This window comes from Sebastes fasciatus, chromosome 13, assembly GCF_043250625.1.
Source record: "Sebastes fasciatus isolate fSebFas1 chromosome 13, fSebFas1.pri, whole genome shotgun sequence".
Taxonomy (NCBI): Eukaryota; Metazoa; Chordata; class Actinopteri; order Perciformes; family Sebastidae; genus Sebastes; species Sebastes fasciatus.
In genome coordinates this window covers 1660001-1675809 of record NC_133807.1, presented here as the reverse complement: position 1 = coordinate 1675809, position 15809 = coordinate 1660001, and the positions used below count along the sequence as shown (strand labels likewise).

Sequence of the window (15809 nt, the reverse complement as noted above, 5' to 3'; positions counted from 1 at the left end):
GCTGCAGTAGAGCTCATAACAGCCTGGACACACCAGGAACGTCAGCAGCGCGTGGCGGCTGCGTTACCTGTTGTTTTTTATTTCGGCGTCCGTGTAAACAGGTTAGAGCAGCCACACTGCCCGCGTGAGACGCGCGTCTCAGCTGCGTCTCTTCTAGAGAATAGAGGTCTCGCCTATTTTGACGCGTGTCGCGCGCGTCTCACAGCAACAACAGACAGTGAAAGTGATCTATTGACTCTATATTAACATATCAGCTACATTACTACCGTTTCAATATTTATCTGTAGAATATGTTACGGAGATGAAGAAAAAAGTAAAGACTTATTTTTAAATCAACACTTCCTGCTTTAATTTCAAAATAAAAGCCCTCAAGCATTTTTTTCTGTGGACAGAATTCCTTCAATTGTTAACACAAGGCTTTTATTCTGAAATATGTGCCGGACAGTGTTCTATAGCATGCAGTGACTTGGAGTGCTCCATGATTGAATATAGTTTGGAGTTTTAGTTGTGGATTATTACTATTATTTACAAATAACCACACGTTTCTTAACCTTTCTCTGTCTAAAATAAATATAAATGACATTTATAATGAAATGAAATGGCCATTAAAAGGCAAATTCTATGTAGAAAGAAAGAGCTGGCAGCAGCAACAGCAGAAACGCAGCAGAAGCTGGTGTGAACACCCGACGCGTGAATCACGCAGCCACCAAGCCACGCAGCCACCACGCAGAGGCCACGCGCTCCTGACGTTCCTGGTGTGTCCGGGCTGTAAGCCTTTTAGTTTGTTGAGACTGTTGCTGTCAGAAGCTCTGAAGAAGTGAAGGATCACCATAGCACTGAGACCACAGAGACTCTCTGGCTGTCTGGAGCAGAAGAGGCCATGTCAGACTGGGACAAAGGACTCATCGCTGGTTGGTCAACACAGAAACGACAGAACATAACGCACAGTCGTCCTCACACGTTTCCATGATAAAAGTGGATTCCACTGTTTGACTACACAGAGCAATGATTCAAGGACAAACGGGACATGAGCGCTATAGGCTAAACATCTGGCGTGTCCAGTCTATTTCACAGATTCAAAGTACTACAACACCTGATTCCAGGATGGTTTTGGAACATCTCCACCACATTTAATTTGCTCTCTTTTTTTCATCGTTTCTTGTTTTTTGTGAAAGAAAAAAACAAAATAAAGATAACAAAAAGGTTAATCCTACAAAGAGACATTTTTCTCAGCTCTTAAAACTCGCTAAATTCCACTGAACCGAGTCCAATAGTAGTGACACTGGAAGCGATGCATACATGTGTCAGTCCTTGTCTCCGTGACCGATAGAGAGGACGAGGGTGTCAGGGGTGTCGGGGCATGATATGTTGGATTTCATACAGAATGAACAGACGAGGAGGGAGGCGGGTGGGACCGGCCCCGTCTCCCACGCCTCCACGTTGAAGTCTCTTTGCGACAGTCTCAAAGGAGGGGGGGAGGAGAAGCAGGGGGAGAAAGCCAGGATGTAAACTGGGACGCTGCCGATCCAGCACAGCTTCTCTCATTCCAGCTGGGTCACTGGTCCTTACTGGTTCTCAGAATCTGAGCAAAATGACTGATATGATGTGTCCTCTCAGCTAAAAACAGGGTGTTGGGTGAAGACAACGGCCTTGAACTAAGACTCAGTTCTCAGCAGACTGTCCCATTGGTCACCTTCCATGTTGAGCAAAAAGAAGAATCTTTTCTTGTGAGACTGAAAGTGTTTGACTTGTTGGAGAGATCCGGCCGGCGGTGGGATGCAGCCAGGAGGAGGCTGGAACAACCCTTTTCCCTTTAGACGTGATCGTACGTCAGACGACCTAGCTGAAGCATTCGGAGCCCTTAACCTCGTCTAACCTACAGTCCGATCCAAAGACTCGTTAATTCAATGTAATTGAGTCTAGAACAGAGATATCTCTCAGTGCTGAGACCGGAGGCAACTAGAGTTGAGTAAATTTCCTAGTTTTGCCGGTCTGGTCCGGCTGTACGAGCGTACACCAGTGTGATTTTACGCCGACCTGTTGAGCTGGCATTTTGTCATTATGACGCATTCTGGTTAATTAAAAAGTAGCCGACATCAGCGACCTGTGTCAACGGCGTCGCGGCGCTAAATCCAGCTTCTATGCGTTACTAATAAGCAAAAGAACAATGTGATTAACATGTTCTATACATAACGGATGTTATAATGTTATATTTTACAGACTAACGGAGCCACTATAGTGTCTGACAGGCCGTGCTCATCTGCTTAGCGGAGCCCGGTGAGTTCGGCATAACATCGGCAACATGATGGAGATCACGGGAGGCCCGGAACGTCAGCGAGTGTGAGGTCAAGAGAGAAATGGAGAGCGAGCGTGTGGCTGCCGGTGACTATGAAGATAGCAGTAATGTTAGAACTGGACGTAGCAGTGTGTGAACAGTTTAGACTGACGGTGAATAAATGCTACAACTCCTCGTGCTCCCGTGTCTTTCTTGTCACCTGCTGATTAAAGTGAGGGGGGGTTAGCCCCGAGGTTAGCGACAACAACGGCTCGGTTAAGGTGGGCTGACCTTTAAGGTGGGTGGACCTTTAAGGTGGACCAGCTATTCTCATTTTAGTGGCTCTGAGTTGCAGCTGCTGAGTCAAGTACGACATATAGTGGTAAGATTCGGTATACCGGTCCGGTGTTATGGCTTAATAACAAACCCGTTTGAAAATTTTGACACCGTCGCCACTCTAGTGGCAAGACAAAACGTTAGCCTAGCTCTGTCGAAAACGGGACTCTCTCCCTGCTTCTAGCCTTTGAGCTAGGCTAGGCTAACCACGTCACGGGTATGGGTGAGATGTACAAGCATATTTAAAGCTGCACGGATCAATATTGGTATTTCAACAATGGATCAAATGTGTAATGAGAGAGGTGCCACTCGTAGTGATGAGCCCACAGAGAGGTGTCGGCTTTAAGAAAGACAGAACACTTGTTACCGTGAGGCCGACTGTCACTTGATGCGATGTACGCTAGCGTGCCAGCCCACTTCCAGCCAGCGTAGTGTCAGCTGAGGTATTAGCAAAGAGGACCGGAACCTACGAGATGATCACACTCAGCATGGAAGGTGACCATTCTCCCAAAACACCACTGCTTTTAAGTAGAACCACACATAGTGAGCACAACTAGGGGGGTCACAAAAAAAGCATATTTCCCATACTCCTTAGAGTGCCGAGGCATGTAGACGGCTTCAGTTTTCTGTTGTATCTGCCGAAAACCAAAACTACATGCAGGAGTAGACTGATGAGTGGTGGAGAATATGTTGGCTTGTGATTTGTCTTGCATGTGTCCGTCTCTTGAAGATTGGATCAGATATGAAGCCCAGAGATGAGTACTGATAATAGTGTCCTACTGTACAAATGAAAGGCTTCAGTGTAGATCTGGACCAGATGTGGGGAGAAGTGTAGGAACGGACCGGTGCTGGTATCTGGCAGCGAGTTCTTACCGAAGAAAGGGTTTCAAAAAACACTTTGGGGGTCATTATGACACATAAAAAAAAGAAAAGAGGGACTGAGATACATGTTGAGGGAGGAGGGGGATAGATAATAACGGCCGTGCATCTCAGCTGTGCACGTGTTAAAGTCCCAATGGATCCAAGAGGGGAAAGGAGGTTTTGTCTGTTAGCGGGACAAGAGTCTGGACGGATACGAGAGCGTTGGACCGTTCGTAGAGTGATGAGCTCAACGGGGCAGGATGAGGAACAACAGGAGGCAGTGCCAGCACAGCACTGGTTTTGGTATATTGGTTTTGGCTGCAGTTGGTGCGTCAGTCGGGGGTCGAAGGGCAGGGCGGGGGGGGGCGGGCCAAAGGGCTCCACTGGGAGAGGATTGGGATCTCTTGTCATGCGGGGGCGGGGACATCGAAGAGGTCTTCGTGAGGTCTTCGTCTTAACTGCCGTAATGCATGGTGTTGCTGGGGATGACCATGGGTGAGGCCATGGAGATGGCGGCGCCCCCCATGGTGAACTGGTTGGTGACGGGGTAGTAAGTACCGCTGCTGCTGGGACCTGACTGGCCCGTAGTGGCTCCTGGAGGGACAAACAAAGCATCACATTCAACATTCCCACATTGTGGATTTCTATAAGGCAACACAATATAAACGATCGATTCACCTACAGTATGCATCGCTAGTTTTTGTTTACGATTTCCAAATCGTTCTTATAATGCCAGAATCAATATAAACTGGGAAAAAAAGGTTTGGAAACTTGTGTTTGGTCGATTATTTCTCTGCTGTTCTAATGCTAATGGTCATTGTATTTTACATCGTTGAAAAGCCTGTTTATTTACCTTCACAATGATGTCCAACTTGTAAGGATCATGCATTTGTGGGATGAGCAGCACAGCTGATTATGTGGGTAGCGCCCAAGAAAGAGTTGCCAAAATGCTCTGTCAATGGTAAACAGTGTATTCTCCTGTTGGTATTGACTCTTGTTTTGAGTTGTTTGGTGGATTGGATGATTGAACTCTATCAGTAACAAGGAACAAACAAGACATATTGGCTATTTTACACTTTATTCATTTAAAGGTCACATATTATACTCCATTTAAACTAGTTATTATAGGTCTCAGACACCTCCAAACCATGTCTCTGAAGTTTTTTTTCAAAAAAACAATCAGATCATGCATTCCAGCATGTCTCTATAACCTGTTTCAGCCCATTTCCAAAAGTGCTGATTTCTGTGTCTGTAGCCTCTGTCTCCTCCCACTCTGCTCTGATTGGTCAGCGTTTTCTGTCAATCAAACGTCCTCAACAACAGCGTCACCCTCCCCCTCCCTCCCGGAGAAGCTCTCTCTCTCTCTCTCTCTCTCTCTCTCTCTCTAGAGAGAGAGAGAGAGAGAGAGAGAGCGAGAGAGAGAGACGAGTGGAGAGATAGCAGCTAGAATAAAGTTTATAAACCACTTTAAAGTTTATAAACCAGAAACTTCACCCAGCACACGTTACCGGAGGAATCTGATCAGAAATCGGCGACACATGATGAACATCTGCGGTCCAGATTCCAGGTTTTCCTGACGGTTTCTCTCAGGTAAATAATGCTGTTTATAGCTCTGTTAGTTAGCTCAGTGTTTACCTTATGCATCAACTCTGTAAACCGTAAACATACACTCTGTTTTACGTCTGTCTTTACAGATCCATCTGTGAGAAATGACCGACAGAATCATCCCAGAGGAGAGCAGACAGCTGTGGGCAGATGGCTCTGTTTACATGGAGATACAAAGCTAACCCGGTAGCATGTAGCTAACCCGTTAGCATGTAGCTACATGATAACGGGTTAGCTACATGCTACCGCTATGACACGGTGTGTAAACACAGCGACCATCAGGGTGGAAAATAGAAGATGTGAAACAGTAGTCAGTTCATTATTTCTGCTAAAAGATAAATGTATGGAAGATCAGAGTAATGGTATATTATTTACAGTAGTAGCTGTCTCTGTGTTACCATGACTACAGACCACCGGAGCTTAGCTTACCATAGTTTACCAGAGCTGAAGACTTTCTCCTGTACCATGTTAACATAACTGCAGGTGAGATGATTACAAATGCTGTGAATAATTAATATTGTCATCTGTCTACTCAAATAAAGTTTGACTGTGAAACAGAAATGTGTTGTGTTGCTTACAAGTCACTATTTACTACCTGTACTCTGCTACATGCATGACATCAAATATATATAATATATAAATATCATCTGTTTAAACAGTGTAATTACATAAAGCCTTTGTGAAAGAACATGTTATATTTAGATGATGGGAGTACATGAAGACGGTTCTGCTGGTTCTTGCAGACTAACTGTAGGGAGCTACTTTGCTCAAGTTAGGTTGAGGAGGAGAGACAGTGACGCGCTGTGGGCCGGGGTCAGCTACTGAAGGTTCTCTCTGGTTCGACCAGGAAACCCTCACGTGACTTGCATTCCCTAATGACGTCAGAATACAAGGAAAAAAGCGAATTTTTTTTCTGCACCCATTTCCGGACAAACGGAGGAGGAGAAAAAGAGAGAGGATGGTCTTTTATGATACTATGGTGGCCTGTAGACACACTGGGGACAGATATTGATGTTTAAAAGACATGGAAAAGTGCATTTTGCATAATAGGTGACCTTTAATACACCGTCAGGAGCCTCAGTAGCGGTGGAAGATCCATACGCAGCCATGGGATCGCCACTGGCTGCAGAATCTCATCCTGATATCTCACTGCATTGAGATGGCCTTCAATGATGACAAGCCTTGTTTTACCATCCAACTTTCACAGACAGAACCTGGACTCATCACTGAACATGACATTCCCCCACATGTTCAGGTTCCATTGTCTGTGTTGTCGACAACAGCGCAAACGGGCCTGACTGTGAAGGGCAGTCATTGCAGGCTTCCTGGTAGCCTTATGAGAATACACTGTTTACCATTGGCAGAGCATTTTGGCAACTCTTTCTTGGGTGCTACCCACATAATCAGCTGTGCTGCTCATCCCACAAATGCATGATCCTTACAAGTTGGACATCATTGTGAAGGTAAATAAACAGGCTTTCCAACGATGTAAAATACAATGACCATTAGCATTGTAACAACAGAGAAATATCCACCAAACACAAGTTTCCGAAATTTTTTCCCAGTTAATTTGCTTCATCTGAGACCTTGTGGAGGTAGAAGGAAGTTACAGCTTTTATTGTGGTAGTGTGAGTAACGTGACGTCATATCTGTTCCGCATCCGTCAACCAAAACAAACCGCATAAAGTATAAACCATTGGAGGGTCAGTGTGGATACGACCTGCACCCTCACATGTTAAATCCAGCGTGGTAAACACTACACATCCAGTAAAGGATGGAAACACTTTGGGTTTCACACATTGACAGGAAAAGCAGAGCTAGACAGAGCAGAGCTAAAGCTGAATGCTAACTCTGTTACGGACAGGAAACGTTATGGTATGGCGGTAACGTGGCGGTGGAGCCGGCCGTCGCTCTCGTCTCTGTGGTCAAATTGGCCGACGCTACAACTCTAGAGCACCCATATACTGACATTTATGTTCTCTGCATTGAAACGGCCCCGATGGAGCTGACCATGGATGGATAAAGAGAACGGAGCTGACGGGAGAGCTAGAGACCACCTTGGAGAAGTTAGAGGAAGTAGACACGTGGGACTACGTCCGCTTTTCAAAATAAGGTGTTAACTGAGGGAACTGTATATACAAAATACATCTATGGAAATAAGATTGATGGATTATATTCACCTGAAGTATAAAACATTACATGTCCCTTATAAATTAAAAATAAAATACCACTAATCTGTGAGGGAAATGTCTTTACTCTTTGATTTTTTTGAGTTGCTGGATAAAATTAAAAAGTAAAAGTCCCTATAAGTGTATACTTCAACTTTTTCCCATGGTCTAGTGTTAAAAAAGTTAACAAAAATCGCAATAAATCGTAATAAAAAAATCAGCAACCAAGTACGGTGGACGGTATAGAATGGGGAGATACTGTAGGTGAACCGTACCGGCTCTACAACACAACCTGATGTGTTTCTGAACGCTGGTGTTTCTATAAAGAGACAGGTGGACGTACCCTGGACAATTCCTGTGCTCATGATGGAGCCCATCCTGGAGTGGGTGTGGTTTACAATTCCGGTGTTCACTGTGACCAATCAGAGAGGAGAGCACGGTTTATTACAGATTATTATCCTGTTGCTTCCTGTTAGTATCTGTAAAACACTAGGTGGATGGACATAAGAGCATAAGAGCCCCTCCACAGACAATCTGTTGCATCAGCCAAGTTACTCACAAGAGTAGTACAACTGTCAGACAACCAATCGGATGGCAGACAGACTGTCTAAAACACTTTCACATGTATGTGTGCTCGCTACTGAAACAGCTGAAACACTGGTGAAGCTGTTAACATGGAAAAGCAGAAAGAGGTTGAAGTGTTAAGTGCTGTGGAAATATCAGTTGAAGCTAGACTGTATATAAAGATGGACAACATGACAGCTCCCCAAAGTGTAGCCAAAACATTTGGATGGCCCCCTGGTGGCTGGCTGCAGTATAGCTCATAAGGCCCGCCCCCTCCATGTTAGTGGATGGGACACGGGACAAACTAAAGAGTCAGAGGACACGTTAAATAATCTTTCCTAAAGATGGTTTCTGTCATTTTAGGTCGTTCTGATCACGCTGATGTTTGTTCAAGTTTTGCTTTTTCTGATCAGTTTGGTTTTAATGAGTTAGTTGATGCTATAAAAAGGAAGCGAGACGTCATGATTGACAGCTGTGATTGACAGCTGCTCTGAGTGAAGTAGTCAGAATGTTACTAGAGAGGAGATGTCACTTTAACTTTAATAACCGTCACCAGTCTGTGTGATAGATAATAATAATAATAAAACTCAGGAAAAAAAAGTTTGGAAATTTGTGTTTGGTGGATTATTTCTCTGTTACAATACTAATTGTCATTGTATTTTACATTGCTGGAAAGCCTGTTTATTTACCTTCACAATGATGTCCAACTTGTAAGGATCATGCATTTGTGGGTAGCGCCCAAATAAAATTTGCCCAAATTTTCAAATTTGTGTTACCAGGTTGGTGACCAGCATGAGGAGGAGGTGCCAGGCTGTTGTGGCTGCGTATGGATCTTCCACCGCTACTGAGGCTCCTGACGGTGTATTAAATTGATAAAGTGTAAAATAGCCAATATGTCTTGTTTGTTCCTTGTTACTGATAGAGTTCAATCATCCAATCCACCAAACAACTCAAAACAAGAGTCAGTACCAACAGGAGAATACAGTTTACCATTGGCAGAGCATTTTGGCAAACTTTTCTTAGGCGCTCCCCACATAATCAGCTGTGCTGCTCATCCCACAAATGCATGATCCTTACAAGTTGGACATCATTGTGAAGGTAAATAAACAGGCTTTCCAACGATGTAAAATACAATGACCATTAGCATTGTAACAACAGAGAAATAATCCACCAAACACAAGTTTACTAACTTCTTTTTCCGAGTTTATATATAGATAATAGAACACGTGTCAGTCTGATCATAAATGTATTTATAGAGATATTATGGTAAGTTGTTGTGTCTTTCTACCCAAACAGCTACCGTGGTGCTAACGTAGCAGCTAGGCAGCTCACGCTAACAAGCTGCTGCTGTGCTCGGCTCGTGATTGGCTCAGGCGGGTGTGTGTGTGTGTGGGGGGGGGGGCCTCGATGCCGCGGCTCCGTACCGTGGTATTGAATTGGTATTTAGAATAGTGGGATTTCACTGGTATTGGTATCAACTACTAGATTTCTGGCATGGTGACATCCCTCATTATGAACACCATCAACTACAGAGTTTAGTTACACAAAGGTATTGTGAAATTGTTGATTAGTAACATATATCATATTTTACACTTACTAATCCGACATTCTAAACATCAAGTTAAAGCTCATCTCCTGTCCCTCAAAGGCTGTAAAACACTTCACCACATCGCCTATCATGAGCTCACATACTGTAGGTAATCATCACACAGGCATCATTCAGTAACAAAGATCCAACAGAACAGATGTTTCAGCCTTGTGGTGGGGAAATATTTAGCTTTATCTGTCACTGGAGACCAGAACATCAACCATCATCATGATCAAACCAGCTGTTTTCAAAAGAGTCTGCAACGTCATGCTGCGCTGCAGACTCAGTGTTGCTCTACTGTGTGTTCCCCGCTACATTAAGTACCATGAGATGTTGAGAAGTCAGGAGGAGTGCAATTCGTACCCAGGGGGATGAGGTTGTTGTGAGACACCGACGGGCCGCTGCCAATGACTGTGCTGAGGTCATAAGCTGCAGGCATCCCTGGAAGGGAGAGACACACAACAAACCAATCAACACGTAATACAAAGAAATCATCACATTCAGCTTCCTCATTAGATACAGCTCTTCTCAGCCAAGCCTCCAAGAAGAGTGCCGGTCGTCGATCCAGACTTTCGTAGTGACCAAACAGCGGTACTACAACTTCTGTGTCCGTCACGTGACGCCATTGGGCCCAAAAAGACTTTTCTCCATTGACTTACATTGGGAAAGAGACTTCTGTAACTCAGCGGATAATTCTTTTTGAGGTAATTCAACTCGCCAGTAAGAACACTCTAATAGTCTTTATTTAAATCAGTCCTAAAAGTTGTAAAATGCACTACTAGCTGAATCCAGTTATTTCCCTTCCTCCATTCATGTGAATGAGACCCAGACCGAGGCTGGAGCGCAAGCCGTGATGGCGGCGTGACGTTGGGACCCCGTGACCAAGTCATGTGACCGAGTCTTGTGACTGAGCGGACGCTACTGCGCATGTTCCATGTACCCAAGATTCGGGTACTTTTCCAGACGGAAGTCGAGCCATTTAGGCTTCATGCACCGCTGAGCAACGTTCATAGGAATGAACGAGGCCCCGCGTCCAACGCTGCATCCAGTTGTCTTTATACATCCATGTTCTCAGCGTAGGGCCTGGTGACACCATGTGACTGGGTCAACAGCAGCTTAGGGCCTGGTGACACCATGTGACTGGGTCAACAGCAGCGTAGGGCCTGGTGACACCATGTGACTGGGTCAACAGCAGCTTAGGGCCTGGTGACACCATGTGACTGGGTCAACAGCAGCGTAGGGCCTGGTGACACCATGTGACTGGGTCAACAGCAGCATAGGGCCTGGTGACACCATGTGACTGGGTCAACAGCAGCATAGGGCCTGGTGACACCACATGACTGGGTCAACAGCAGCGTAGGGCCTGGTGACACCATGTGACTGGGTCAACAGCAGCGTAGGGCCTGGTGACACCACATGACTGGGTCAACAGCAGCGTAGGGCCTGGTGACACCATGTGACTGGGTCAACAGCAGCGTAGGGCCTGGTGACACCACGTGACTGGGTCAACAGCAGCGTAGGGCCTGGTGACACCATGTGACTGGGTCAACAGCAGCATAGGGCCTGGTGACACCACGTGACTGGGTCAACAGCAGCGTAGGGCCTGGTGACACCATGTGACTGGGTCAACAGCAGCGTAGGGCCTGGTGACACCATGTGACTGGGTCAACAGCAGCATAGGGCCTGGTGACACCACATGACTGGGTCAACAGCAGCGTAGGGCCTGGTGACACCATGTGACTGGGTCAACAGCAGCGTAGGGCCTGGTGACACCACATGACTGGGTCAACAGCAGCGTAGGGCCTGGTGACACCATGTGACTGGGTCAACAGCAGCGTAGGGCCTGGTGACACCATGTGACTGGGTCAACAGCAGCGTAGGGCCTGGTGACACCATGTGACTGGGTCAACAGCAGCGTAGGGCCTGGTGACACCATGTGACTGGGTCAACAGCAGCGTAGGGCCTGGTGACACCATGTGACTGGGTCAACAGCAGCGTAGGGCCTGGTGACACCATGTGACTGGGTCAACAGCAGCGTAGGGCCTGGTGACACCATTTGACTGGGTCAACAGCAGCGTAGGGCCTGGTGACACCATGTGACTGGGTCAACAGCAGCGTAGGGCCTGGTGACACCATGTGACTGGGTCAACAGCAGCATAGGGTCTGGTGACACCATGTGAATGGGTCAACAGCAGCATAGGGCCTGGTGACACCATGTGACTGGGTCAACAGCAGCATAGGGCCTGGTGACACCATGTGACTGGGTCAACAGCAGCATAGGGCCTGGTGACACCATGTGACTGGGTCAACAGCAGCATAGGGCCTGGTGATGGTGACTGGGTCAACAGCAGTGATAACAACGGGGCGGGGGCAACCTCTGCACAAAAAAATTATGATGCACGCATGTCTCCACAGTGAATAAGGATCAAAACACATGAGAAAAGTCTTGATGAATGGATGTAAATGGATGCCGCATTTAACAACAGCAAAACTATATCACAACATCTGTTTACAGAAAGTTGTATCTAGTGAAGCCCGTCTGTTAAACAGTGTTGGCCGCGGTCGGAGGACGCGGGGGAGACCGTAGCTTTGGTCTCCAGGACCGGAGTCTCTGCTGTACTCTGCCTGCCTGCTTGCCTTCACTCAGCTCGCTCCACTCTCACGTGCATGCGCGCACACTCCACACTGCAGAAGACTTCGTAGCTCTGAGAATATCTAGTGAATGTACAGTGGACGTTTGTGTAGAAATAACTGCTGCAGCTCCTCCAGACCAACAGAGGTTTCCCATGTCTTGTGAAGTGACGGGGCTCCGCAGAGAGAAACGTTATCGTCTCCGACCAAAACTCCGGTGTCTCCCGTTCCCTCCGGCCGCGGTCGGGAGGCTGAGGCAGGAAAAGCCAACACTAGGATCAGCATTGATTCATGGAGAGACCTTCATCTGATCAGCTAACATTACTGCCAAGCAGCTGAAATATAGAGTGATATTGTGCTTTTAGCTGACGTGTGTCGCCTCACTGTTTTGAGCGATGCTCGTTCATGTCTATGTAGAGCGAGCACAAACGCGAGCCCGACGCTGACTTTAGTTGACTTAACAGCCACAGGTGTTGCTGTTAACAAGACATTTCTGATTCTTACAAACAGTCCCTTTAAATCATTATGTCCTAAAAGTAGTAAAATGAACTAACAGCTGAATCCAGTTATTTTCCTCGCCATAATGAACGGTCATCAGACCCACGGGACTGCACCGCCCTGCACCGCCCTGCAGGCTCATCTGACATATCAGGTTCTGACAGCTTCCTGCTAGCTGTATGGGCTGTAATAATGGATATATTGGCTGTAATTCATCACTGTTATTATCTTCTAATACACCCATGGGCTGTATGCTGTCAGCCAGTACTGTGGTGGACGTATTAACGTCTCTGTTCCTAAACAACCGGCTATCGGCCAGTAGCTAGTAGTGCTAGTAGCATGACATCAACAGGATTTAATGGAGTTGTAGGCTATTTAGTAACATACAGAGCAAAAGACCAGGACACATACTCTTCTACATCCATGGTCAGTGGTCTATTGGACCCTCTTCTACATCCATGGTCAGTGGTCTATTGGACCCTCTTCTACATCCATGGTCAGTGGTCTATTGGACCCTCTTCTACATCCATGGTCAGTGGTCTATTGGACCCTCTTCTACATCCATGGTCAGTGGTCTATTGGACCCTCTTCTACATCCATGGTCTGTGGTCTACTGGACCCTCTTCTACATCCATGGTCTGTAGGACCCTCTTCTACATCCATGGTCTGTGGTCTATAGGACCCTCTTCTACATCCATGGTCTGTGGTCTATAGGACCCTCTTCTACATCCATGGTCTGTGGTCTATTGGACCCTCTTCTACATCCATGGTCTGTGATCTACTGGACCCTCTTCTACATCCATGGTCTGTGGTCTGTAGGACCCTCTTCTACATCCATGGTCTGTGGTCTATTGGACCCTCTTCTACATCCATGGTCTGTGGTCTATAGGACCCTCTTCTACATCCATGGTCTGTGGTCTATTGGACCCTCTTCTACATCCATGGTCTGTGGTCTATAGGAGCCTCTTCTACATCCATGGTCTGTGGTATGTAAGTAAGTAAATAGTTATAATAGTGTGCATATTTATAATATTGTTATCTAATTGTTCAACAGGACATTTCAGTAGAGACATTAAATATGACAACAGAATAGAAATAATTTTGTTTCACTTTTGTACGCCTCTTTGTAGGTGGACGTTTTTACTGGCGTCTGGTAGTCACCTTCAGTCCAAAATGGTGGAAGCGTAGCTCTGCTACTGGAACCAACAACTGACTTTCACTTCTTATCAATATACGTTCTTTGCCTATGCTCACAATTTCCCAAACACATACATACTTTGCTAAAACCTTAATATCTAAAACACGAGTGGTGCGCCTGCACACGCGTTACACTGTTTATGCAGAAGTGTTTTAGATAGTAATGTAAATAAGTCTTAAATACGACTGGATGAATGAGACTTGGATTACACTGCACAACATGTGTGACGGTCTGGAAACGGATGTGTTGATACAGATTTGCTGTTGTTAAACACGGCCTCCATTGACTTCAATTCATCAAGACTTTTCTCTGTTTTTTGACTATTCGTTCACCGTGGAGGTCTGAGAGAATTCAAGGTAACACGGGGTGAGTAACAGATACAATTGGTCATTTTATGGGGGAAGTATTCCTTTAAGACCCGAGAGACTTTGTGTGTCTCTAAGGTCTCTGCCAATGGACCTAGTTTGTTGAGTTCTTACCTGAAAGCGCCCTTCCTTTCTGGTTCAATAATGTTGTTGTTTACCAGTGTAAAAGGTATCTGTTTATAAACTCAGAAAAAAAGTTGGGAAACTTGTGTTTGGTGGATTATTTCTCTGTTGTTACAATGCTAATGGTCATTGTATTTTACATCGTTGGAAAGCCTATTTATTTACCTTCACAATGATGTCCAACTTGTAAGGATCATGCATTTGTGGGATGAGCAGCACAGCTGATTATGTGGGTAGCGCCCAAGTAACACACTTTATTAATTTAATACACCGTCAGGAGCCTCAGTAGTGGGTGGAAGAAGCGGGGGTCAGCCAGCGTGGTTGTGTGTTCCCTCAATGATGTCACTAACAAAACAAGGCTTGTCATCATTGAAGGCCATCTCAATGCAGTGAGATATCGGGATGAGATTCTGCAGCCAGTGGCGATCCCATATCTCCACAATCTGGGACCTAACTTCATCCTCCAAGATGACAACGCTCTCCCCCACAGAGCCAGGGTTATCACAGACTACCTCCACAATGTGGGAGTAGAGAGAATGTAACGGCCTGCCAAGAGTCCAGACCTCAACCCAATTCAACACTTGTGGGATCAGCTTGGGCGTGCTGTACGTGTTAGAGTGACCAACACAACCACGCTGGCTGACCTGCAACGAATCCTGGTTGAGGAATGGAACGCCATCCCACAGCAACGTGTGACCAGGTTGGTGACCAGCATGAGGAGGAGGTGCCAGGCTGTTGTGGCTGCGTATGGATCTTCCACCGATACTGAGGCTCCTGACGGTGTATTAAATGAATAAAGTGTAAAATAGCCAATATGTCTTGTTTGTTCCTTGTTACTGATAGAGTTCAATCATCCAATCCACCAAACAACTCAAAACAAGAGTCAACACCAACAGGAGAACACACTGTTTACCATTGGCAGAGCATTTTGGCAAATTTTTCTTGGGCGCTACCCACATAATCAGCTGTGCTGCTCATCCCACAAATGCATGATCCTTACAAGTTGGACATCATTGTGAAGGTAAATAAACAGTCTTTCCAACCATGTAAAATACAATGCCAATTAGCATTGGAACAACAGAGAAATAATCCACCAAACACAAGTTTCAAAACTTGTTTTTCTGAGTTTATAATGTCCTACTCTATACCCCTGGAAAGTGAACCAACTCCTACATGTGTTGAATACTCTGCATTCTGAAGCTGGGTGCCCCTTGTAAACACATGGAGGACTGGGTTCATCTACCAGTGTTTCTGTATGTTCACCTGATACAGGCATCCCCTGATTCATGCTGTAGGCCGACCCCGTGTTCCACATGTTCTCGGACGGGGAGGTGTAGTGTGAGCCAGGAGGGGGGTTGGGGGTGGTGCCTGTGTACCTGTAAATAGAGACACGCACACGTTTAACATCGGAGAGACAGACAGCGCTCCTGTCTCACATGTTTAAACGGGGCCGGCCACATCCAGGTAGTGTTACTGGGGTCAAGAGACCAACTCACCTGAAAAAGGGGTTCTTCAAGTCCAGGAGGTTGCTGGACTTTGATCCTGTCTGGTCCACCTGGGCAACAATACTGATGTCGTAGCTTTGTCTGTTGAGAAG

General features: G+C 46.0%; 1 protein-coding gene across 4 annotated transcripts in view; it reads right to left on the bottom strand.

Moving 5' to 3' along the window:
• Window positions 1-1097: 1097 nt before the first annotated feature.
• carm1 (coactivator-associated arginine methyltransferase 1) overlaps window positions 1098-15809 on the bottom strand; it is a 45018-nt gene continuing 30306 nt past the window's right edge. The window contains exons 12-16 of one of the 4 annotated variants that reach the window (XM_074654984.1): window positions 15709-15798; window positions 15476-15588; window positions 9761-9838; window positions 7589-7657; window positions 1098-4066 (exon numbers count right to left, since the gene is read on the bottom strand). In XM_074654984.1, the coding sequence (XP_074511085.1) occupies window positions 3927-4066; window positions 7589-7657; window positions 9761-9838; window positions 15476-15588; window positions 15709-15798 (490 nt within the window). In that variant the 3' untranslated portion in view covers window positions 1098-3926. Of the gene's footprint in view, window positions 4067-7588; window positions 7658-9721; window positions 9839-15475; window positions 15589-15708; window positions 15799-15809 lie in introns of all 4 variants that reach the window. The other 3 variants (XM_074654983.1, XM_074654985.1, XM_074654986.1) reach the window with 3 other exon arrangements.